Source organism: Sorex araneus, chromosome 8 (assembly GCF_027595985.1).
Source record: "Sorex araneus isolate mSorAra2 chromosome 8, mSorAra2.pri, whole genome shotgun sequence".
Classification (NCBI taxonomy): Eukaryota; Metazoa; Chordata; class Mammalia; order Eulipotyphla; family Soricidae; genus Sorex; species Sorex araneus.
Window position 1 is genome coordinate 62,152,136 of NC_073309.1, and position 26,260 is coordinate 62,178,395.

At 36.8% G+C, this 26,260-nt stretch overlaps 1 protein-coding gene across 1 annotated transcript in view; it reads left to right on the forward strand.

Moving 5' to 3' along the window:
- Window positions 1-26,260, forward strand: part of COL11A1 (collagen type XI alpha 1 chain) — a 214,953-nt gene that overhangs the window by 94,038 nt on the left and 94,655 nt on the right. Inside the window, exons 25-35 of the mRNA XM_004614663.2 lie at window positions 1,104-1,157; window positions 2,259-2,303; window positions 3,827-3,880; window positions 3,962-4,006; window positions 10,008-10,061; window positions 12,805-12,912; window positions 16,182-16,235; window positions 24,824-24,877; window positions 25,011-25,055; window positions 25,163-25,216; window positions 25,678-25,722. Coding sequence (XP_004614720.1) covers window positions 1,104-1,157; window positions 2,259-2,303; window positions 3,827-3,880; window positions 3,962-4,006; window positions 10,008-10,061; window positions 12,805-12,912; window positions 16,182-16,235; window positions 24,824-24,877; window positions 25,011-25,055; window positions 25,163-25,216; window positions 25,678-25,722 — 612 coding nt within the window. The remainder of the gene's footprint in view (window positions 1-1,103; window positions 1,158-2,258; window positions 2,304-3,826; window positions 3,881-3,961; window positions 4,007-10,007; window positions 10,062-12,804; window positions 12,913-16,181; window positions 16,236-24,823; window positions 24,878-25,010; window positions 25,056-25,162; window positions 25,217-25,677; window positions 25,723-26,260) is intronic.

Here is a 26,260-nt window from a genome sequence, read left to right on the forward strand (position 1 = left end):
AATTAGAAAAACTTGGTGTTATAGGGTAGTTCAAACATAATATTAATGGCTGAATTTGGCTTCAGAGTTAAGGGAATTAAAACTTTTAAATACTATAAATGAGATGCAGTCATCCAGTTACAACACCTGAATTGCTTAATTCTTAAATTTTATATAATATTTTTGTGTTCCTTAAAGACTTGAGTGTGAAACTTTTTTTGAGTGTGGAATTTTTGTAAAATTTTATTCTATCATTTTAAATACACATGCTTTTTTTCAATACACTCAAAATAGAAAATCTCTAAACTGGAGGCTGTAGCCATAATAGAGTGAGTCTGTGCTTGCTTTGTCTGTGACTGACATGAATTTGATCCCTAAAATCCAATGCAGTTGCCAAGTTTCTCCTGGAGTGATCCCTTAGCAACCCTAGATGTGCTAAAGAAATAATGGAAAAAAAAAAAAAGACCCTAAACAGTGTTCAGCAGTTACACTTATGGTATATCCTAGTTCTTTACGTTGTTTCTACATTCTGGTTGGTAACTTGACCAGTAAGAATAATCGGTGTTGAATTTGGTATGATTTGCCAGTTTCATGTTGTATATTCTGACATCAAAATAATGCATTTCTTTTTCTATCTTTTCTATGAATGACAACACTTCAACTCATTTGAAAATATTTTAATTGCTATTGGTGTTTCATGTTAATTTGTACCTTATGTTATTGTGTCATTAATGTAACTGATAGTATTATCCCACATTTACCTATCAATTATATAAATCATATATTTCTGAGCTATATTACTTCTCTTTTCTTTTTGGTGTGCAAGGCTATATTAAAGTAACGCATATTTGAACAAAATATGCTGAAATCTCTGTCTTTAAGATATATAATAATTGTTTTCAATTTTAAAAATATATATGAAATATTCTAAAATACCTCAAATATATTTGCTTCCTAATAAATGTGGCTTTATCCACATAGATTGTATTTATATTACATGTCATTTTAATATTTGTTTAAAGATAAAAGAGTGACCTAAGAATTTTATTAATGGTATATGCCTGCATATAGAGTTAAACTTTTTATTATTTCTAGCCTTTAAAATGTTTATTTTTCTCTGTTAGGGACCACAAGGCAAATCAGGTCTTGCTGGACTTCCCGGTGCTGATGGTCCTCCTGTATGTAATATTTTCTGTTCATAACCTTTCTATACATTATCCTCTCCACATATGGATTTTACATGTTTTAAAAGATATTATGTCAGTGATAAGAGAAAATTGTGATAATAATGTTTATTGTCTATCATTTCATCATACTGCTTTCATATTGCAAAATTTTTAATAAACTTTCAACAGTCCTTGTACAAACTCATTCTGGTGGTCTAGGTTAGAATCTATATTTCTTCATGATCCTTCATCTCCTGGCAAATTGGCTTACAGATTTGTAAGTGGTGTAATAAATGTATTATTCCCAAGCATTGTTTGGAGTTTCCAGGTCACTGGGAGTGACTCTGATCTCCAATCCCCAGAGCATTCACAGGTGCCGCCCTGTGCACAGTTTCAGCAGCAACTGTCAAAAAGAAAACAAACAAGCAAAAAACCAAAAACACTATGTGTCTTCATGTGGTTTAATTTTTTTTTTCAAATTTCTTTCTCCCATTTTTGAGAACTAATATGCAAAACTTTTTGAGTAGAGTTCTGATGAAGTTCTAATTCTCAGTAGTTTGTCAGTACTATTGATGTTTGTTTGGGCCCTATCAATAGAGGTATTAACATTTTTAATGTCAGTTTTCAGTATTATCTAAAATGACGCTGGTGCAAAATGTTTAATTTACTCTGAAAATTAAGCAAAACCTCAAAAGATCGTATTATTTATTTATTTATTTATCCATTCATTTATTTATTTTGCTTTTTGGGTCACACCCAACATTGCACAGGGGTGTGATGTGGCTCTTGGCTCATGTACTCAGGAATTACTCCTGGCGGTGCTCTGGGGACCATATAGGATGCTGGGAATTGAACCAGGGTTGGCTGCATTAATATGGGGTCAGAGAGAGATAGGACAGGTTAAGGAACTTCCTTGTTTGAATGTTTCTAACCCAGATTCCTTCTCCAGAACCACAGGGTCCTTTAAGGTTTTCTAAGAGTAACTTCTACACAGTCAGGACTAGCCTTCGAAGACTGCTAGATGTGACTCAAACCTCTTTTCCTCAAAAATTATGCTGCTAATATTGCCTCTGACCATCTGATTTAAAACTTGTTTCATTTGTTTTAATGCAGGGCCATCCTGGAAAAGAAGGACAGTCTGGAGAAAAGGGCGCTCTGGTGTGTTAAAAAGTAGCTGCTCAAATGTCTTGTTGCCTTATGTCTTTGAAAAAGATGCCTTGTGTTGGTAATCTCTAAGATTAGAGTATTAAAAAAATGAGTACCAGAATATATTTATCTCTATCTGGAAAGGTCCTTAACTTTTCAAAAAATTTTCTACCATTTAAATATAAATCAAATACAGATGATTTCTATTTTTTTAAGAGTACAATAAGATGTGTCCTAGATAGGCTTCATTTTATATTAGCAATTTTATGCATTAGGTTGTGTTCTTTGTTTTCAAAATAATAGTCTCAAACCAGAATGCACATTATGTCTATGGGGTAGGAATGATGATGAAATTGGACAGGAATTACTATCATTAAACTGCTCCTGTCACTCCAAGTTTATCTTTACCCTTCCTCCCTCCCTTCCTCCCTCCCTCCCTCCCTCCCTCCCTCCCTCCCTCCCTCCCTTCCTTCCTTCCTTCCTTCCTTCCTTCCTTCCTTCCTTCCTTCCTTCCTTCCTTCCTTCCTTCCTTCCTTCCTCCCTCCCTCCCTCCCTCCCTCCCTTCCTTCCTTCCTCCCTCCCTCCCTCCCTCCTTCCTTCCTTTCTTCTTTTTTGGGTCATACCCAGCGATGCACAGGGCTTTTACTCCTGGCTCTGCATTCAGAAATTACCCCTGGCCTGCTCAGGGGACCATATGGGATGCTGGGAATCGAACCTAGGTTGGCTGTGTGCAAGGCAAACACCATACCTGCTATGCTATTGCTCCAGCCCTGTTTCCTGATAGCCTTTATAGAAGAGGAAATTAGGACTGGATAGATAGTACAGGGGCTAAAGTGCATGCCTGAGTAGAACCAACTCCAGTTCAATCAGTCCCTTGCACTTCATGTGCCTCAAGCCCCTGAAGGGGTAACCTTGAAAGATTCCAAGGTACTCTAGGGCGTCTCCAGTTCACAGAACCTGAGCAATTCTGCATCTTTGAGTCCTCACACTAAAGCACTAGCTGGCTTGGCTACGAATCCCTGGGAATCACGGAGCACTGGCTGGGAGGAGGTCATTTTGTTTGGATTCTTAGTAAAAGGACTTGTAAGTCTATGACTTAGAATTCCTATTTTCTAGAAACGTTTTAGTCCTTTGGTTAACCTACAGTTTTCTGTTCCAGATATTGATGATAGATTTTAAGTTGAGAAGACTGCTTACTAAGAATATACTCAATCCCATTTTACATATTTGTTATTACACATTTTAGCACAAACACATTATTATCATTTTAAAAAGTCATTTAATCACTATTTATTACAAAATCACAAAATCATCCATGATTGAGTTTCAGGTGTACCAAACCCATTCTCTTCACTAGTATCCACTTCCCAATTTTGAATAAGGGATAATTGTGCTTTATTCATCATTCCTGAACGGAGCTAGCAATCTTTAACTAGTTCTAGATTATCCAGTATATTATGCAGTAAAACTACTGCCTGTGAATGAGTAATCCTTTCAACAGATTATATATCTAACTGATAACGGGTCTTTTTCAGGGTCCTCCTGGTCCACAGGGGCCTATTGGCTACCCTGGTCCCAGAGGAGTAAAGGTGAATATTCTGTCATGTTTCATATATCTAATTTAATTTTAAAATATTATAGTTACTTAATCCTTTGAATTTATTCCATAGGGAGCAGACGGTGTCAGGGGTCTCAAGGGCTCTAAAGGCGAAAAGGTATGTTTCTATGCAGCTATAAGTATTATACATCTGTAATATCAGAACTTAATTAATCAATGTTTCATTTCCTAAATGTGCTTAGTGATTACTTACATTCCAGGAAATGCAAGTCTCAGTTGTATCCTGAAAAATTTAGTCTTTAATTCTGATAGCTGGGGTGAGAACAAAATTATTGAACAGAAACAAAGGCATGTCATAATATAATTAATCCCATATTCCTTTTTTCTTACATGTGTTGCATTGGCTTTTGTAAATCACTGGGTTTACATTATGAATGAACTTTCTGTAGGCAATAGGAACATTATAGTTGGATGAAATACAGAATAATGCATTTTCTTACTAAAATCTCCCCAAAACATAAACTGAAATGAAGCACAAAATATGAACTATAGCCATACTTTGTATCAATTGGGGGAAGAAGGAAGTTTTTCAATGAAATATTTCTGGGCATACACAGCAATGAGATTACAAAAAAAGAAAACGAAGATTGAAGCCAGGCAAGCGTGGATGAGAGACTATAGAATCTTTAATAGAAGATACAGCTTGTCTTTGGGAAGAAAAATGAAATTGGGAATTTTGAATATGAATACCTAAAGTAAATGGAGAAGACCCTGGTCTTGAAATGATTGTTAAAATTCAAAAGCGTTATTAAGTACTAGTAGTAGATTTGTTTTTTTAGGCGGGGGGAGGGGCACACACTTGGTCTTACTCAATGCTTACAACCGGCTCTGTACTCAAGATCATTATTGGTGGACTCGGGAAACCATATGAGTGCTAGAGATCAAACCTAGGTGGCCACATGCAAGGCAAGTTCCCTACCTGCTGTACTCTCTCTCTGACCTAGTACTAGATTAATTCTTACTGAAATAACATATTGAAAGAACAGGGTATGTGTGTCAGGGAGTGAACTCAAAGGGTGGAAGGACTTGTGGGTCCCTGGGTTCAATGCCAGGCACTGCCTGGGTCCCAGAGTACTCTTTTCACCCACAACCCCATTGGAACTGAGCCATATCATGTTGCTGGGCTCAATGAAACATTAACTTCTTCAGCCTAAATAAGCACACTAAATATTGCCAGGAACAGCCTCCAACTTCCCCTAACCCTACTTGAAAGTCCCCGACAGAAACAAGAGTTTAAGTAAAATGTGTCGGTAGCTTTGGTAAGGGATGTATAAAATACTCATCTTGATTTTGAGGATAGTGTTATGTACATAGTTATAGTTTTACCAAAAGTACCTTAACTTGACCTGTTATCTATGAAAGTAGGGCAACAGGAAGGGATGACCTTATTATATTCATTTACATTTATTATTATACTGAGGCATTGTCAAGATATGCCACCATATAGTCAGATTCATTGTATGCAAAGTGTCATGCACTTTTAATTAACTCAGCTCCTTTGATGAGATTCCCAATTTGCTCTGAAAATCACAGATGCACTTCAGAGAATAGTGTTTTTGTGAGTTGACAAAGGAGTACACTGATGTTTCAGACAGTGTTGAACTTCTAATTATTTGCAAGTTGATTACATTCAAAATGCCAGCTCAGATGTTTTTGTTGTTGTTGTTAAGACTTATAAGTATCAATTCAAATGTTTTGCTATGGGATAGTATCTACCAAAGATGAATGGGGAAGGGAATGTCAACCAGAAAGGTATTTGATTAGGGTGCAGAAATTTTGTGACCTTTTTAAAAAGATTAGTCATGGTAGAATAAAAGCAGGGGCCATAGCAATAGCACAGCAGATAGGGTGATTGCCTTACACACCGCCAATCCGGCAACCTGTGTGGTTTCCCTCTTCCCACCAGGAGTGATCCCTGAGTGCAGAACCGAGTGCAGGCTCAGAGCACTATAGCATAAACAGTCACTGTCACTGCCATCTTATTGCTCATCGATTTGCTTGAGCGGGCACCAGTAATGTCTCCATTGTGAGACTTGTTACTGTTTCTTGGCATATCCAGTACACCACAGGTAGCTTGCCAGGCTCTGCCATGCAGGCGAGAGTCTCTTGGTAGCTTGCCGGGCTCTCCGAAAGGAACAGAGGAATTGAACCCGGGTCGGTGTCAGCCAAGCCAAATACCCTACCCACCGTGCTATTGCTCCATTCCAGCATAAACAAGCAGATAAAACAACAACAAAATTCCAAAATGCAAGCAGTAACGTGTATTGCTTGTATATTGGAAGAGAAGATATGATTCCTCAAGGTGCATGTTTTCAAAAGAAGCAGGTATCTAGAAAGAGAATATTCTAAAGATTGGAAATAAGGTTATGTGTTAGAAGATAGTACAGTGAGGAAAGAGCTTCTGTTACCACGGTGCCATCAGGGTTCTATAACTGCACTACGTACAGTCCCCTGAGTAATGCCAGGAGTGAGCTCTGAGCAGAGATTGGAATGAGTCAGTTGTAGCATAAAAATAAAAAATGAAACAAACATTGAAATTTTGATTCTAGTTCTAGTTAGAACTAGATGTGTAAAATAAGACAAAATTACTTACTTTCCTTGAGTTTTTTTCTAAGTTTATAAATTAGGGCATTGTGTTAAAGATTCGCCAAGGTAGTGGTTTGACTCACTTTTTATTTCTGCTCATGCTCACTTAATCTAGTTGCATGATTTATGTATATTTATTTTATTTTATTTTATTGTACTTTATTTGGTCACACCGGCAATGCACAGGGGTTACTTCTGGCTCACGCACTCAGGAATTACTCCTGGTGGTGCGTGGGTGACTATATGGTGCTGGGAATCAAACTCAGGTAGACTAAGTGCAAGGCAAACACCCTGACCACTGTGCTATCGGTCCAGCCTCGACTTATGTATATTTAGAGAAATTTTGTATAAATAGTAATGGAAATTTTATTCTCATAATAGTTCTATTTTCAAAGTCAAGAAGCACTGATTCCTATTGAATTTTAATCTACTTTGTCTTATTTTTCAGAGCTTATATGAAAATCAAACAATTGTCTAATAGGGAAGTTTAAACTGTTTTTCATTTTATATATGAAATTAGTGATTGAAGGTGAAATAGCAATTAGGATTACCGCTATCCTTTATTTACACTCAGATTGATCCTTTAACACTCCTGTAGTATCACTGTATCACTGTCATCCCCTTGTTCATCGATTTGCTCTAGTGAGTGCCAATAACGTCTCCATTTGTCTCTATCACATGCTAGTGCAGCCCGATGGCATATCGGGGGCTCTTTCTGGGTCAGGGGAATGAGGACCGTTGTTACTGTTTTGGTTACTGTTTTTGGCATATCAAATACGCTATGGGTAGCCTACCAGGCTCTGCCCTGTGGGTAGGATACTCTTGGTGGCTTGCCAGGCTCTCCGAGAGGGATGGAGGCTTTTGGGGCAGCCTCTAATCACTTTTGCAGGTGTTCCCAGTCTACCAAATGTAAGCTTTTGGTCGACTGGCATGTTGTAGCGATCTGTAGTATAGACTAATAAACCAGGAGTAGAGGGAGGTTTCTCTTTTATTTATCTTCTGAAACAGTTTTTATTTTTTAAGAATAAGTCAAACCTGGTAGTCATTTAGTACTGGGCAGTTTAGTAATGTGATAGTGCCATCTATTGAAAAAGTATCATTTATGATAATAATTAAGTGAAATACTAAGCAATTTGAATCATCCGTTTCTTTAATTGTGGATGTACTAGAAATAAAGGTGTGACATGTATAGCACTGAGTATACTGAAATTCTTTAAAAAATAAAGAAAACAAAATAACAACAGCAGCAAACCAGAAGCAGCTTTTGCCAGGAAGCATATCCTAAACCTCTTACTGATTTTAAGACTGAGAGTGCAGTATTCTTTAAACTGAACCTGGCAACTGTGTCATTAACTTTTTCTCCAGAGACAAAGTAATCAAGACAAGAGTCAATAGGAAGTTAAGTGGTCATTTTCAGCTTTTAAGCCTCTGGTATTGCCCATTTATTTTCAGTACAGAGAGGAACCTTATTTCTCAAGGAAACTTGATAGGCAGAATGTAAAAAGTGTCATGTGGTTTATCTATGGGAAACTTCTATACCTATTAGAATTCTTAGGCTTAACAAAATAGGACCTTAATTCTTTTTTCATATGTAGGTGTCATCTATTGGTAATTACTTGGTAATTCCTGAAATTTTCATTCTCTGTCAATCTTAATCTGAAGCATGAGTAACTTCAAAATGCACCTGTAGTCATTCTTTGTTGAGTATCATTATTGGGGTTAAAGACTAGGCACCAGAAACTCCGAGGTTAATTAGGCATGATTTCTGTCTTCTACTCCATCGTAGAAATCCTTATCACAAACTAAGTGCAGGATGACATCTTTTTGCAATAACATGTTCAGGGGATATACACAGGGCAGAGTTGATTTTCAGGGAGATAAGTTAAAGTTGTTTAGAATTTCAGAGAGGACTCATAATATGACCCTTGAAAGAAGAGTGAAGAACTGTCAGACAGAAGTGAAGGATTCTTGTGTGTGTGTGTGTGTATGTGTGTGTGAGAGAGACAGAGAGACAGAGAGAGGAGAGAAAGAGACAGAGAAAGAGACAGACTGACAGACACACACACACACACACACATAGAATTGTAACAGATGCAAGTAGATACAGATAGGTTATAGGTAACTGAGGTTTTCTGGACTCAGTCACCAGATGCTAGAGACTCAAAGAAACTCAAAATCAAAGAAAAGAAGCTACAGGAGAAAAGGGCTAAATTATGGTGGAAAGAGGAACAGAGAGATTATTAAATATTCATCATTTACACTGGGGAAGCATGAAGGTATTTTCAAGCAGAAAATTACATAAGCAATTTGTATTTATAGCTGTCATTTTGGCAGCAGATTGCAGAAGCATATTGCCAATATTCTTATCTTTGTTCTCATATTTGGCCAGAAATGTCTGGTCTACAACCTCTGTAAGACATATTTATTCCTTACCTATTCTTTAAGATATGAATTATTCCTTTCCAGTCTGTAGTTAATTTTTTGCCTGCTTGCCAACATCCATACACCAGCTTCATCCACCCTACATTCTTAGCCTAATTGCTATTCTACTTAACCAGAACAAAACCAGACGTTTTTCGTTCATTTTCATACAGCAAGGCCAAACAAACCAAATCTTAAAGCACTCCAATTATTCTGCTTAGACAGAATAATTACTCAGTTATTTCTATAAATATCAGAAATGGTTATTTTTAGGAATTTGCACCTTTTCTTAATGTTCAGAAATAGCTCATTCACAAAACTGATTTTAAAAGCCTCTTTCAGTAACAGTGGTTAGAAATATTTTAGTCAAAATATCTCCTTTCTGGCATCAGTCTCCACACTCAGCATATATTTTGACAGTCAACAATCTGTTTATATTCAGGAGATATTAATTTTCTTATCTCACCTGGAAAGAGATTGTATATAGAGAATAGGTTGAACTAAAGATAGTTATTTACAGGACAGATTACAAAACCTTGTGCTATAAAATGCCTAGGCATAAATTAGTAAATTATAGGTAAATATTTTGTTGGGTATTCCAAATTTATTTGTAATTCAAAACTTAATCATAATCATTTGAATGTTTACCTTTAATTATTTCAAAGACATAAAGTACATATTATTTAAATGTTTCTTTTCTTCATTCATAAAGAAGATTTAATGAACAATTTTTAAAAAGACCCTAGATTAAATAATGAACATAATTACAGAAAATTCTGCAAGGCAGAGCCTGGCAAGCTACCCGTGGCGTATTCGATGTGCCAAAAACAGTAACAACAAGCCTCACAATGAAGACGTTACTGGTGCCTGCTTGAGCAAATCAATGAACAACGGGACGACAGTGCTGTAGTGCTACAGTTATAGAAAATGGAGGGTATGGAAGATTAAAAATTAGAACAGAGAGGAACAATTTTCAGAACAAGGACTTCTCAAGATATTTTTTCTAATTGCCTATACTTGTAGTCTACACAGCTGTGATAAAGACTCATCAAGCAGTTCACTAAATATGCTTTATTACTTGAACATTTTAGGGTGAAGATGGTTTTCCAGGATTCAAAGGAGATATGGGGCTTAAAGGTGACAGAGTAAGTAGAAAAGATAATTTAATTTAGGGCATGCATTCCTCTTTGTGATGTCTGTGTATTCTTATAATTAAGTCTATCAAACATTAAAGAAAAATATGTTACTTGAAACTTCAGTTTTTATATTAGGTGTATCATTTTTGTGGGCATAATGTGATCTCAGTTGTTTTGTGTATATTTTACTAACTTTTCATATTCCCATAACATATATATGCTTATGCACATAAATATAGTTTTAATATTTATAGACAATTTCCAAAATAATTATGAAATTGCTCACAAAAAATATTGATGATATTTGTCTAGATTTTGCCAATATATAGTAAATTATGCTTCCTAGAAGCTGCATATCTGTAACATTCACAAATTGTAATTATATGTTGATCTTTAAGTGCTGATTGCTTGAAAGGAAAATTTTATTTTACGGCAATGAATGTCTATAAATTCAACAAAAATGTGAGTTACCTATCATGGATCAAAATGTTTATTGTAAAAAAACTATTTTCCAACTACTAATAGAACACACTAAATTTAACAGAAATGCATGTGTACTATAGACTGCTTCCCTAAGGGCATAGGAAGTCAGCGTCTAAATTCAGGGCAGTAACTTACACATAACAGTTTCTGTTACCTTAAAATTGAAAATCAAGTCTAAAGCGGAGACATCTGTCTTATGTCCCAAACAGTGATTTCTAAAAGTTGCTTTTGAACCAAGGTTACTAAGGGTAATGCAATGTTGCGTAGGCAGCAAGTGTATGGGGAAAAACAGTCAAGGAATATTGGTATTGGCAATTTTTGTTTTGAGTGTGTGGAGTCACACTGGACCCCTAAAACCTATAAACATTTGCACTCTTACAAACAAACCTCAAGTATGAACAATAAGTTGCTGTTTTAAACTGAAAAATATTCTTACTTCACTGAAGTCCTGTAAAATTAAATTGACAAAGGACAACGTAAAAAAAAAAAAAAAAGACTTAGGCAAAGTTTACTAGTGCCTGCATCAGATTTACAGTGAGGAGGATTCAGTGAGGAGTAATTTAAAGGAAAGATGGAGAGATATGTAGCCCCACTGCTACAAGTACATAACTCTCTTTTTTTTTTCCTTTTTCCTTTTCCCTTTTTTTTTTATCCCCCTCATCCCCCTTCCCGAGCCTCATAGTATGGTGTACGCCACGCCGCATCGGCAGCGTGGGGCTTTTGCTTAGTTCACAGTCCAGAGAGGTGGCTGTTACATTAATAACCTTCAATATTTCAACAAAAACTTACTGTTATTATTTGGAGTTCCCCCCCAAGTCAGACCTGTTCAAAAGGAACCGTTTCACATTGCTGACAATTATAAATGTTATAAATGTTTTGGATTTCTGTATATCTCTTCATTTGCAGCAATGGAAAACTAATTATCAAATGCTTCCTTGGTAGTAGGTCTGTCTCTCTTGGGTGGAAACTCCAACAACTATAGTGAGTTTGGGGTTGAATTATGGAATGTAATCAAGCTAAAGAGAAAATGAAGTGAAATTCATTAGTTATACAGTAGGGGGTAGGGGGTGGGGGTGGGGGGTATACTGTGGTTTTTGGTGGTGGAATATGGGCACTGGTGAAGGGATGGGTGTTTGAATATTGTATAACTGAGACATAAACCTGAGAACTTTGTAACTTTCCACATGGTGATTTAATAAAAAGTTTAAAAAAAATAAAGGAAAGATGGAACTTGATCATTTTAGCAAAGGAACAAGTTTGAAGAGAAATGATAGATGCAAAAGAGTAGGATGCTGAATTTGTAGTGCTACAAATCGTGTTAAGATAGGTATGTGAGAAAGGAATCTCAATTAAAGCAAATTAGTGAATTTTGTTGTGCAGATTTCTGGGCTCATTTGCAGACTGTTGACTGATAAGTCTAGTTGTTTCTAGGGATTAAATTTTGTCCTTTTAGTAGAAAGGGAAGGAAAGACATCATCGTTATTTGATTTTTATATTTTAATGCAAATAAGCATGGAAGAGAGAACTTGTCTTATATATTCTTCTTCTCAATTGTCTTCAGCTCAAAATAATTTTTATGCTGAGGTAGTAATTTGGGGATCGCATATTCTGTCATTTTGCATGTTTTTGTAAAAGGGCCTTATGCCTTTTTCTTTTCCTTTTGTCTTACTGAATCACAGATGCCTTTTTCTTTTCCTTTTGTCTTACTGAATCACACTTATTATTAATTTAATAAGCTACATTGTAATACCCAGTGTATGCAGGTTTCCAGGTGTCAGGTTGTATATATTCAGCTGCTTTTTGCATGGAAATATGATGAAGTCCAACACGTTCAAGTATCTTTGTTATAAATAAAACATAAGTCCACAATCTAAGAGTTGAAAACAGGAATTTTTTTATATACTCTAATCACTCAATCTCCTAAATAATCTATCACTATATCACTGTCATCCCATTGTTTATTTGTTGATTTATTCGAGCAGGCACCAGTAACATCTCTATTTCTCTCAGCCCGAGATTTTAGCAGCCTCTCTTTACTCGTCTTTCCCAATGATTGGAGGCTCTTTCAGGGTCAGGGGAATGATACCTATCATTACTGTTTTTGGCATATTGAATATGCCATGGGTAGCTTGCCAGGCTCTGCTGTGCGGGCGGGATACTCTTGGTAGCTTGCTGGGTTGTTATTATTATTATTATTATTATTATTATTATTACCAGGATATTATTTTTTAAAATAATCTAAATTACAAGAATTTTGCTACACTTTCAGGGAGAAGTTGGTCAATTAGGTCCAAGAGGAGAAGACGGTCCTGAAGGCCCAAAAGGTCGGGCAGGTCCAAGTGGAGATCCTGGTCCTTCTGGTCAAGCAGGAGAGAAGGTCAGTAAGCTCCAAGTTTACTGAGCTCTAAGTTCACAGGTTCTCTTTTATATGTGGTTTCATCATCATTTTAAGGTACTTTAATTATCCATATTAGAATCCAAGGAATTCAATTTATGTAAAGCATGTCTATATGCTATCACATGCTAATCAGAAGGTGAGACTGTATCATTTCTATCTTCATTCCTCTGGGTCAAGCCACAAGTAACATTTTATCAAATTAGAAACTTAGAATTCAAGTATGATTAATAGAGGATTAAAAAAAATCAGTGAAAGATGGTTTCTGTATTGTCTTAAAACAAATAGAATTATCTTTCCAAAAAGTTTCTCACTTTCCACAACACAAGTCTTTTCCCAGACAAGTTATTTGACAAGTATTGGTATTCAGAGTCCTCTACAAGAGATTTTTATTTTAATATGTGGTAGTCAGGGCATTACTGTGTTTTTAAACATCCATCTGCAATTCTAATTTTTTTCTTTTGGTTTTTGGGTCACACCCGGCGATGCACAGGGGTTACTCCTGGCTCTTCACTCAGGAATTACCCCTGACGGTGCTCAGGGGACCATATGGGATGCTGGGATTAGAACCGGGGTTGGCCTCATGGAAGGCAAACACCCTACCCGCTGTGCTATCGCTCCAGCCCCTGCAATTCTAATTTTCTTAGTTTTCATAGTCGCAGGGCTACAGGAAGTATGTAAAAAATATTAGAAACGATATCATTACCATATCATCACAAAGTGATAAAGCATTAATCATCAATTTACAATTATGTTAAAGAAAAAAATTAAAGCACTTATGATAAGTATGTTCTAAGCATGTACTAGAGGAAAATATAAACAATAATTGTCAGAGTAAAACCTTGCTCTTATTCTATTTTAAAATGTGGACAATTTTCTGTAAAGAACAAGCCATTATTTCATGAAATATGAGTTTTATGCTATTCAATTAAATTTAATTCCTCCTTACTCTCTTGTCTCAGCAGTATACATTTTATATATATATATATATTTTTTTTGTTAGTAGAAAAAAATTAGGAAGACATTTCTGTGTGCATTTATGTGTTATCTGATGTAGAGACACTTTGGGAACTTCTGTTTGGTTTGTGCTTGTTTTGGCTGACTCATGAGTGATGTCTTTGTATTTAGGCAATGAAAATAAACTGTGAGGGTAGGGGACAGAGACAGCTTAAAGAGTTCAGCTGACACACTTACTTGCCAGTAGTTAGAGACTCTGGGTACTTGCCCAACTTCTTAACCTTACCATGTTGTTTTCTGTATCAATGGTCCCAGGCATCTAGTCTCAGGCATCAAGAATCGAAACTACACCACAATACCACATCTTTAGCATCTTATTAGAATTATTCCCTAGAATGAAGTTACCAATCATGCACTGAAAATAAAAACAAGTATTCTGATTGTACACACTGTAAATGATTCAAAAATAAATTAGAATATACATTCTAATGTAGTAATTAACATAGAACCCAACGATTTTTGAATGTAATTAAAGAATTTCATTAACCTTGAAATCAGTGGCATTAAAAAGCTATGATAGCTTAATATATCCAAGGGGACATTGTCATCAGTATGCTTCTTAGGGCTTGTTTGCATATTCCCATCTGAAGACTGCTTGTTGATCTCGAATCAGACAGTGCCTTATTTCAAACCATCACAAGGTCATAAACTATAGTTCTAACTTCTTGCCTTTCTTTACCCAGTAAAATATTAACTTTAATTTATAAAATGCAGTTGATCATATAATATTTTATGTAGCAATTTGAACTTGTTTTTTTATTCTTATTTGTTTAAGTGCACAGAGAAAATTATATGATGTGCTCATAGTAAAATACCACAAATGTGATTTATTAATTTTTCTCTCCATCTTCCTACATATTTTATGTTTGGTAAGAGTGATATTTTGTTGATACAGTGTTCAAACTTAGTGTCTATTGCATATTACATATGCATACATAATAGTATGTTATAATTATGATTATAACATACTGTTATTTCAATATCTTTATATTAAGGGATATTAACTGTATTTGCACTGTAGGACAATAGTTACACATACTGTGTCTATGCATACAGAAATTAACACTCATTAAAATAATTGTTTAGTGACTGAAAAGATAGTCCGTTAACCTGAGTGCATACTTTCCAGAAGGAGGCCTAGATATAAAACCAAACACAAAATATGGTTCACTAAGCACAGCCAGGAGCAAATTCAGAGCATGGATGCAAGAATATTTTTTGAGTACTACTGTATGTGACCCCAAAATTGATATGTGTTTGTGTTTGTTTGTGTAATTTAGTATAGGTCTGTCAAAATTTGATATATAAATCCAGATTTATCAGATATTTGAGTAAAACAAGCTCTTTAAATTTTAGGTCAGATTTTTTAGCATAATTGCTCAAAGTATATACAATGAGAAATAATTAAATAGCTTTCATTATTAGGTTGACATTTAATCTAAGAAATGAAATATCAAAATTATTAACCATTTGGCATTTCTAAAATGTACATTTATTAAACACCAATATTTTCAAAGTTATTCAAAATACTGTTGTTTCAAGAATACAGTATTCAACACCAATACCACCACCAGTATAACCTTCCCTCTGCCCTCTGCCCTTGTCCCGTTTCCCCCCAATCCCATCCTCTCACCTCAGCAGGCACCTAACAAATTTATTTCATATTGCTTGCTCCAAGAAAACATTAGGGAATGGCAAATGGAATTTTCAGAAAATAAATCAATGAAAGCAATTTACAATGATTGATTACTATATGACTTTAACCTATGTAAATGAAGTAATTAAAATCACTTAATACAATATAATATAATGCCTAGTCTCTTTACTTAAATACATTTTTCAACTTTGTTTTCTAAAATATATTGCATTAATTTTTATTTTGTATTGGAACCTCACAATGGCAATAATTATGTCTTTCTTGCCATTAATAAAACAAACTTTTTTTAATGCTAAAAAGCTTAGATTTTTTAAAAAATCATGCTGTAGAGTTCCAAATGAAGGGCAAAAATTCTCTTTAGCTCAAGATTCTTTGACTCTAAAGAATGACACTCTCAACTAGGCAGCATCAGAGCGTTAGAATTACATCCACAGCCACATTGTTTACTTTTCAAATGAAAAAATAAAATGAAAGCAAGTATAGCAGGAACTTTAAAATCATCCCTCTAAGTGTATAAAGATGTGGTTCAAACTCAAGTCAACTCTTGTGTTTTTATTTTTCCCTGTTTTTGCTTTAGGGGAAGCTTGGCGTTCCAGGATTACCAGGATATCCAGGAAGACAAGGTCCAAAGGTAAAGTATTTAGCTGCAGTTTTATAGTTTAACATTTGTGAATAAACTTATAATGAATCATTTATCATTAATTTTATGTGTAATATATAGATTATCATTGTATCACTGTATTACTGTCATCCCATTGCTCATTGACTTTCTCAAGCGGGCACCAGTAATGTCTTCCTTGTAAGACTGAGACTTGTCATTACTGTTTTTGGCATATCGAATACGCCAAGGGAGCTTGCCAGGCTCTGTTGTGTGGGCAGGATACCCTCGGTAGCTTGCTGGGCTCTCTGAGAGGGACGGAGGAATTGAACCCAGGTCAGCTGCATGGAAGGCAAACGCCCTACCCACTATGTTATCGCTCCGGCCCATATAAATGAAAATTCTATAAGAGATTTTGTTGGGAACTGGGGATCTAGAGGCTGCCTTGCATGCATCCCATCCAGCTTTGACCCCCAGCACCCAGGATGGTTCTCTCACGCACCTCCAAAAGTGATCCCTGAGCTTGAAATCAGGAGTAAACCCTGCACATCACTAGTTGTATTCCCCTCACAAAAAAATAAAAATAAAATATTTACTTGTTGCTGGAAAGATAGTACTTCAGGTTAGGCACTTACTCCAGGTTTGATTCCCAGTACCATGTGTGGTTCTCGGATCATTGCCAGCATTGATCCCTGAGCATTGTAAGGTATAGCCTGTAAACCAATACACATATGAATATATATAGTCATGGGGGAAAAAGTCATTTTCTTTGGGACACATGGAGTGTGAGCAATACAACCTCCGTTGTTAGCCAGTGTATTGCTTTAGGAAACGGTGTCAGTAAACAAGGCACAGTTGGCACTCCCTTGTCATTGGAGTAGGGACTGCACAGAGGTGATGCTCTAGGGCTATGAGATGGGTAACTGACAGGAGTTTTGGATTTTATTTCAAATATCCTATGGATTTGAACTACCATGTGACATTGAAAAATTGGAATTGTGTCTTTCACACAGTGAAATCTCATTCTCCCTCATCCCCACAATCCTGGAAGTTAGGTGTCTCCAATGAAGTATGTGGAGACTAAGAAGGCAGTGCCTGCAGTGTGGAGCAGGTTGGCCATGTGTGAAGCTTGGGTCCAGTCCTATATGCCCTCTCCTCTCCACACACACCCATTCAGGAGTGTCGCTGTCCCCTGAGCACTACAGGGTAAGAGGGTAACTAACAAAAACAAACAAGTCAGTCAAGAGTCAGCAGCGGGGCTGTGTACCATTTACATGCCCAGGGATTGTCTGCCAACTTCAATCTCCGCTCCTTTCTTGCATGATCTTTGAGTGTATGGGTTTCTCCATGTTTCAGGACACATGACATTGGATTCGAGCATCTTATTTCAAGAGCATTAAGTGAATACGGTCAAAAAGATCTTTCAGTTCTCCAGATACAGTCACATTAAAGGGTTTTGAGATTTCCTGTATCTTTTTCTTGGGGATCAGGAGTCATCTTTTAATACATTCATCATCATCATCATACCCTTAATCATTGATTTTCTCAAGAGGTCTCAGTAACATCTCCTCTTTCAGGGTCAGGAGAATGAGACCATCATTGTTACTGGTTTTGGCATATGAATACACCACAGGGAGCTTGCCAAGCTCTGCCATGCCAGCAGGAAACTCTCAGTAGCTTGCCAGGTTCTCTGAGAGAAAGAACTAGGCTATAAGATGCCACAGGGCTGCTTTGTGGCTGCATGCTTCTGGGAGCTTGGTTTTATAGTCTCTAGATGTTGGCTATTAATGGGATTAAAAGGAGATGGGGGCAGTTTCTGGGTGTGATTACCTAGCTACCGGAAAATGGGGAATCTGGGTCGAAGAGGCCAAAGTGTGCATATAGAAGAAAAAAAACACCTCAACACTTCATATGTGGTAGATAGCAGATGCACACACAGGCCAGATACTGTGTCCCTGGCAGCAGTTATATCAGAGCTCCACAGAAGTCTTGTTCTTCAAATGCCTATGCATTGGAATACCATTATTCTTCGTGTATCCTTGCTCTATGAATTACTATTTTAGGAACTCATATAAAATATAAAGCCTCTATGGCAAAAGGTTCATTCTCATCAGTCTTCTACTGCTCAACAGCTATAGGTGGGTCTTTTCCTTCCTTTTTAACTCTGTACCCTCAACATAAGCAATCTCAGCCACTTCTATGTACTAACAGCTCCTACTTACTAAATAATACTTCTCATAAGTATTCCAGTTTTTTAATACACAAATACATTTTTTAGTTCTATACATACTGCTGAAACAGTATAACTGGATTGCAGGCTAGCGATAGGGGACTTAGAAGATGAATATAGTTTCTTACACTTATGCATTCTAGTGGTCTTGCTCTATCCAGAGTAACTCCTCTTCTCTGGGTCCTGTAGAATGCATCTCTCCAGTGCTCTATGCAGAGTACCCCCTCTTCTCTGCATCTTCTCCGTATGTTCCCCTCTGCCTGCCAGTCCTTTCTCCACTCCTTTTATCCAACTAAATTTTTTTTTTCTAGGCACTTGTACAGCAAGTACCTTCAGATTTTTATTCAAAGATAACCTTCCCAGTAAAGGATTCAGATGAGTGACCTAAGGCTTCTCTAATTTAATGTCTCATTTCCTGCTTTATCTTTTTTCTTATTAGTATGTAACATCACAGCATTAACATATTATCTAATAAATAATATAATATGACATTTTGTATTTCAGTGTTCCTCTATCTTGTTATATTCTAAGTACCAAGAGGGTTTTTTTTAAATCTTTTGTTTACTATTGCATCTACTATGTACATGAGCATAATAGTAAACATTTAATAAATAAAGGAATGACTATTTTCTTTTTTCTTTTTAAATTATTTTTAAATTATATTTTGCTTTTTGGGGTCACACCCAGTGATGCTTAGGGGTTACTTCTGGCTCTGAACTCAGGAATTACTCCTGGTATTGATCAAGGGACCATATGGGATTCCAGGGATTGAATCTGGGTTGGCGGCTTGCAAGGCAAACCCCCTACCCACTGTATTACAGCTCTGGCGCCAGGAATGACTATTTTCATATGAAGAAAAAAAGCTAAACTTCATTTTTTTTTTCTGTTCAAAGACTTAAGCTACTTTAAGTAATTAATCAACCATTACAGTTACCTACACCTACACAATGTCTTTCTACTGAACAGCTACCTAAAGGACACTTAAATCATTCAAAAAAAGAAAGAAAAAAAATAAAGGAAGGAATCATGTTATTCCTTTCAGTTCCTCTCATCTGTAGGATAAGAACAGGAAATTTTGTTTTGTGCAAGGTCAAGTGATAAAATAGGATGTAAAGTATTATTCCCCCTTCACACAACCTAATACTACACTAAAAACAAAATTTATTAAATTGTTATGTTTCATATATGTAAATTAAGATATATTTTCAGAAAGAGTTACTGGACCCAGAAGCCACCCCAACACCAACTTCAAAAGCCAAGAAAGTAAATATGGGGCCCTGGTTTTCATCCCTGGCACCACACACACAAACATAAACACAGAGTTCAAGTAGGAAATGCAAGCAGGAAAAAAAGAGATCACATACAATATGTTATTTAATTCCAATTTTTGACTACTTTAATTATGTATATGAATACAACAATATAACAACAAATGATTTTAAAAATACTTTAATATGCTAATTTTTCTCTAAATTAATAATAAAATGTTAAGATTGTAACTGATGTAATGACTAGTCATATCAAAGTGGTTAAGTGAATTAAATAAAAGTTGATATCAATATTAATACATCAATTTTTATCATATACATATGAGATTGACTATTGATCTAACCCTATTTGAATCATTAACTTGTATAGTAGGTAAGGATAAATCCTTATTATTAAATAATATCCAAATATGCATTTATAAATGTGTCTTAGCTTAACCTTTTAGGGGAAAGAATATTATTTATCCTGACTAGTGTGAAGTATGTTCATTAGTGACACTTATTATTATAGAAGGCATTGTTCTAGGCTTGTCACATAGTTTATCTTAAAAATATTTATTGAATTTCTGAAAATACATATTTCTCTGCTCTACAAAAGTGACAGAACCAAATACAATGCCTTTATACTTTTAAAAGTAAGGTTTATTCCATATATGATTTGTAAAATATACAAGATAGTTAAATGTTTCTGCGTATATGTTATATACTAGATAACAGTTTTATACTTTAAATTTTATTCTTGATACACTGCCTGTTTTTTGGTTAACTTTTTTGTTTGTTTGTTTGTTCATTTGGGGGTCACACCTGGCAGCACTCAGCTGTTAGCCCTAGCCCTGCACACAGGAATCACTCACTCCTGGCAGTTCTTGGGGGACCATATGGGATGCTGGGGATTGAACCCTAGTAGGTTCTGTGCAAGGCCAAGGCCCTCCCCACTGTACTATTGCTTTGGCCCCTGGCTAACTTTCTTTTAAATGACAAACACTTCCTTTAGTATTGTGAGTAAATGAAGACATTCACGGTGTTACCTGAGAATCTCAATTATCCTTAGATAACTTCTGGGTGCTTGTTCTTATTATTAAGTTGACTAGAAATTGTAGCACTGTTTTGATTTAAAAGCTGAAATCTTTCCTGTAACTTGAATGGCACAATTCTCTATTATGAGTTTCGGTGTTTATTACGTGTTCCTCAGCACACCTTGCCTTAGCACAGTCCTGTGTCGTTGGCCCAAACACTGAAGCCTCTGACCCACACAAATGGTTTGAGGAAAGCAGGGAGTAGCATCCATACCATGTGAGCACCTGTTGAAATCCCAGCTCCCAAATTAATAGAAATAAAATTGATGACAAGAACAACTTAGTTGAATTGGATCCTTATAAATGTGAATAGTTAGCTATTCTATTTAGGACAGAAATAAATACTTTCTCTCAAATAAAATATGATCGAAATAATTTTTTCCATTTGGATTATATTTGTCAAATTCCTCCGGTAATAACTTAATTCACTGTATCGCTGTGTCACTGTCATCCCGTTGATCATCGATTTGCTGAGCAGGCCCAGTAACGTCTCCATTCATCCTAGTCCTGAGATTTTAGCAGCCTCTTTTTACTCGTTCTTCCCAAGGGTTCAGCATTGGAGGCTCCTTCAGAGTCAGGGTAATGAGACACATCATTGTTACTGGTTTTGGCATATAAATACGCCACGGGGAGCTTGCCAAGCTCCGCTGTGCGGGCAAAATACTCTCAATAGCTTGCCAAGTTCTCCGAGTGGGAGAATATAAAATAACTTAAAATAACTATTAAAATAACTTAATTATAATCTAATAATACTTATCTGCAGGAAGAGTATATGCAATTTAAAAACTTTTTAAATTATATTTAAAATTTTATATTATTTCCCATCATTTGCATATTGTGTGTCTTAAAGTAGTTTTCAGATCATATAAAGTTTACACTATAGTTATAAATTGAAATATTTTGGGAGATTGGTACAGTTTTCCTTTTTTTTTTTTTACTTTATTTAAACATATTCACCTTGATTTTAATTTCCTCTGCCCCTGGGCAGGCCCACAACACTTTATTTTATATTGCTTGTTACTATTAAATGGCTAATAGAAAAATCAAAGACTGCTTCAGTAAAAGGAAATTGGTGAAAATTGTTGTATCTCACCTTGGGGACATTAGGGCCTTCTCTGAGAATTTACTAAGCTGTTGTTGCAAGTTAAGCCTTCTGTGTTAATGCTTTTGTCAGACAAGATTAGCTGATTTATAGATTATCATCCCATCCAGTCTGATGTGCTCTGAGTGGGATGTCAGTGTTGCAGAATTTGTAGATGTTGTTTCAGAAAATCCAGAATATTTATTTATTTATTTATTTGCTTTTTTGGGTCACACATGGCGATGCTCAGGGGTTACTCCTGGCTCTGCACTCAGGAATTACTCCTGACAGTGCTCGGGGGATCATATGGGATGCTGGGAATCGAACCCGGGTCGGCCGCGTGTAAGGCAAACGCCCTACCCACTGTGTTATTGCTCCAGCCCAAATCCAGAATATTTAACTGGACAGTCCATCTGGACACATGATGCGGCTTTTGGTGTGTGACTGTGGCAGTCAGGGCTTTGGTAGGGCAGGAACTTGGCTTGTGTCTCCCCGCCGCCCCCCACCCCACTACTGAGATTGTTCCAGAAGTGTTAGCTGGGATTGGGTATCTGAGAAATTTTTGCAGCCAGTTGATATCACTTGAGATTTCTTTATGAGTCTCTGGAACAGGGCCAGCGGATGAGCTTACGTAAGGGCGGCAGTGGGATGTGGATGTGGCTGCCAGGGCTTCCAGAAACAGTGGAAGTTGGGGGAGGGGTCCCCTATCCTGAATTTGATAAGGCAAGGAATTTTCCAACAGAAATTTCCAGTGCCAAGAGAATTTTCTTGAACTATATAAGTACGAATTTATATCATCAGTCAAATATTCATCACGTGGAAAAACTGATAAAAATGTAAGTTCCGGGACCCCACTGCTGAGAGTTTATTTCAGTAAGTCTGGAGTGGGGATTGACATCCATATTTTTAGCAGTCACTCAAAATTATTATGATATAGTGAATCAATTTATCACTAGGACGGATGTTGTTTGAGACTAGTTCAATCCATAAGAATGCATTAAAATTGCAGGTGGTAGATTCATGTCACAGAGCCTTTGATGTGTTCCTTAATGCATACGGAGTATGTGAAATTTGAATGGGAACTGCTCTTTGCTTAGTATTTTGCATAATTATGTTTTTTATCCATGCAATGATGCTGATGTAATTAAGAAAACTGAGCCCTTGGAAGAGTTCTTCCACTACCAGAATATCCTAGTCAACAAGATGAGGAAAAAGATTTTAACTGTTTTTGTTTTTTTTTTCTTTTTTGGGTCACACCTGGCAATGCACAGGGGTTACTCCTGGCTCGTGCACTCAGGAATTGCTCCTGGCAGTGCTTGGGGGACCATATGGGATGCTGGGAATCGAACCCGGGTTGGCCGCGTGGAAGGCAAAGGCCCTACCTGCTGTGCTATCTCTCCAGCCCCTGAACTGTTTCTTAAGGCAGTGTTGAGACAAGTCAAGTAGTTGTGGACAAAGGAAACTCTGAACCATAGAAAACCTGAACATATGCCAGAGAAAATGTGGGAGAATTTAGCTAGTGGGCATCGTGACATATAATAATGTGGCTGTATGTGAGAACTGTATAACATTTACTACGGTTCTATTAAAATAATTATTTTCTGTGGTATATCATTATCATTTTATACCTTACCTTCATTTAAAATTACTCCTAAGGGCTGGAGAGATAGTAGGAGGGCTGTGGTATTTGCCTGCACAAAGCCAATCCCAGTTCTATTCCTGGAATGGTATAGTTCCCTGAGCACTGCCCATGGATTACTTCTTAATATGACCAGGTATATTGGGGCTGGAGCCAATAGCACAGTGGGTAAGGAGTTTGCTTTGCACCTGGTCGACCCGGGTTCAATTCCCAGCATCCCATATCCCCATATCCCCGAGCACTGCCAGGAATAATTCTGAGTGCAGAGCCAGGAGTAACCCCTGAGCATCACCGGGTGTGACCCCCCAAAAAATAAATGACCAGTTATAGCCCCTGAGTACTACTGAGTGACATCAGCCCTCAAATAAAAGTAGAATAAAATTATATGTATGAATTAGTCTATTTCCCCTATTTTACAGAAGAAAAACTTTGCTTGAATAGGATAAGTATTTCATCCACTTACTTATGTGTCAAGTCTGGTCCAGTCCAGTGTGACCTGGAGCGATAGCATAGCGTGTAGGGCGTTTGCCTTGCACGTGGCTGACCCAGGTTCAATTCTGCCGCCCCTCTCCAAAAACCCGGCAAGATACCTAGAGTATCCCGCCCGCACGGCAGAGCCTGGCAAGCTACCCGTGGCATATTTGATATGCCAAAAACAGTCACAAGTCTCACAATGGAGACGTTACTGGTGCGCACTCGAGCAAATCAATGAACAATGTGATGGCAGTGACACAGTGATACTTATGTGTAAAAACCTAAGTTTGAATTATGTCTTTGGAATTCAAATATGTTACTGCAGGACTGTCTGAATTTAACTCTGAGCTACATCTAACCACATTAAAACAACAAGGAAACAAAGAAAATTTATGATTTAATCTGGTTCTAAATGTTTAAAATTATTTATCTACAGATAAATAAGCATAAAAGTACAGTAATATTAATTTAGAAAAAAATGTTAAAATTTCCTATTTTAAGATTTAACTATTCAAACTTGTGAGCAAACGAGATCATATAGAGTTGAAACAGTTTGTGCAATCTATGTCAAATAGTTCATTTTATATAAAAGGTCTTTTACTTTTAGTTTCAATATGAGAAATGTTATATATTAACTTAAAAGTAAAATATTTTTAACTTATACTTTCAATGCTTCCAAGGAATTCAGGTGTCACTGTAAGTTCACTTTCAAATGTATCAAGAGACAGGTGTTAAAGTTGATTATTTGATTTAATAAATATTGCCAGTTGTGAGAATCAACATATTTCAAAAGCTTTTCAGTCTGTACCTAAAAGTGTTAATATGTTCATTGTTCACTATTTTATCTTCGTAGGGGTCCACTGGATTTCCTGGGTTTCCTGGTGCTAATGGAGAGAAAGGTGCTCGGGTATGAAATACACGCATATAGTTCTGGGTTATCTAATATAAATGCTCTCTGTTGAGTGCTCATTCCTAAGCCTGGGATTCACTGTTCCTTACTGCCGCCAGTGTACTGAAAGTGTTTGTGCTCTCTTTGCTAGGGCATTGCTGGCAAGCCAGGTCCTCGGGGGCAGCGTGGGCCAACGGTGGGTGTTCATTTTAAAACTCAAGCTAATTTCTTCAAAAATAAAAACGTTTGTATTTCTGTCCTCGTTCAATACTCAATCAGTGTAACCTCTTGTCTCAAATGCAGGGTCCGAGAGGGTCAAGAGGAGCGAGAGGTCCCACAGGGAAACCTGGTCCAAAGGTATTGAACGGATCTGCTCTACTAGGCGTGGGTGTCTAGTCCTTTTCCCAAGGATGGAACCTTGAAGATGAAATCAAAACTGATTTTTTATTTACTTTTTAAAAAATTAAGTCATCCTAAATTACAAAAGGATTTATGATTGGATTTCAGGCATGTAACATGCCAACACTGATCCCTTCCCCAGTCTCGAGTTTTCTCCTCTAATATCTCCCGACACCTTCAAATTGATCTCCTACCTACTTGCCTGTCTTTATGACTGTCACTGTCACTGTCATCCCGTTGCTTATCCATTTATTCGAGCGGGCACAAGTACTTTAATAAAATAACTTTTGACACTGTAACTTGTAGTAAAAGTTGCCAGTAAGGTTTCATGCATAACACCTTTTTCAGCACCTCCCCTTCCTCCCAATTATCTTTCTTTTTCTTTTTCAATCATTTATTTATTCATTTATTTTGGCTAGGGCACCTCGGGTGGCGATGGTCCTCCTGGCCCTCCTGGTGAAAGAGTAAGTATGACACATACTATAAAGTAAAGATGAACACGCTAAATATTTACATATGGGGCTGAATGTCCATTGTGTGGACAAATAAATATGGAATGGTATTCTCAACATCTAGTCAAAGTTCTAATTTTCTGTTCTTTAAATCAGGATAATCGCTCAGCTTACTCAAGCTCTGACTAATTTTGGTGCAAAATAAGAGAAGGGCAAGTGTCCTCAAAATGCATTGGAGGGGCTGGAGCGATAGCACAGTGGGTAGGGCGTTTGCCTTGCACGCGGCTGACCCGGGGTTCGAATCCCAGCATCCCATATGGTCCCCTGAGCACCACCAGGGGTGATAGGATCCTGAGTGCATGAGCCAGGAGTGACCCCTGTGCATCGCCGGGTGTGACCCAAAAAGCAAAAAAAAAAATGCATTGGAACTAAAAACAGATATTTTTTCTTTTAAATATGCTTGTAACATCTGTTCCTTCTTCACTCCCTCGATTTCCTATTGATACTCATTTTAGTCCCTGGAGCTGGCCGCCGTGTCATGCTGGAAAAA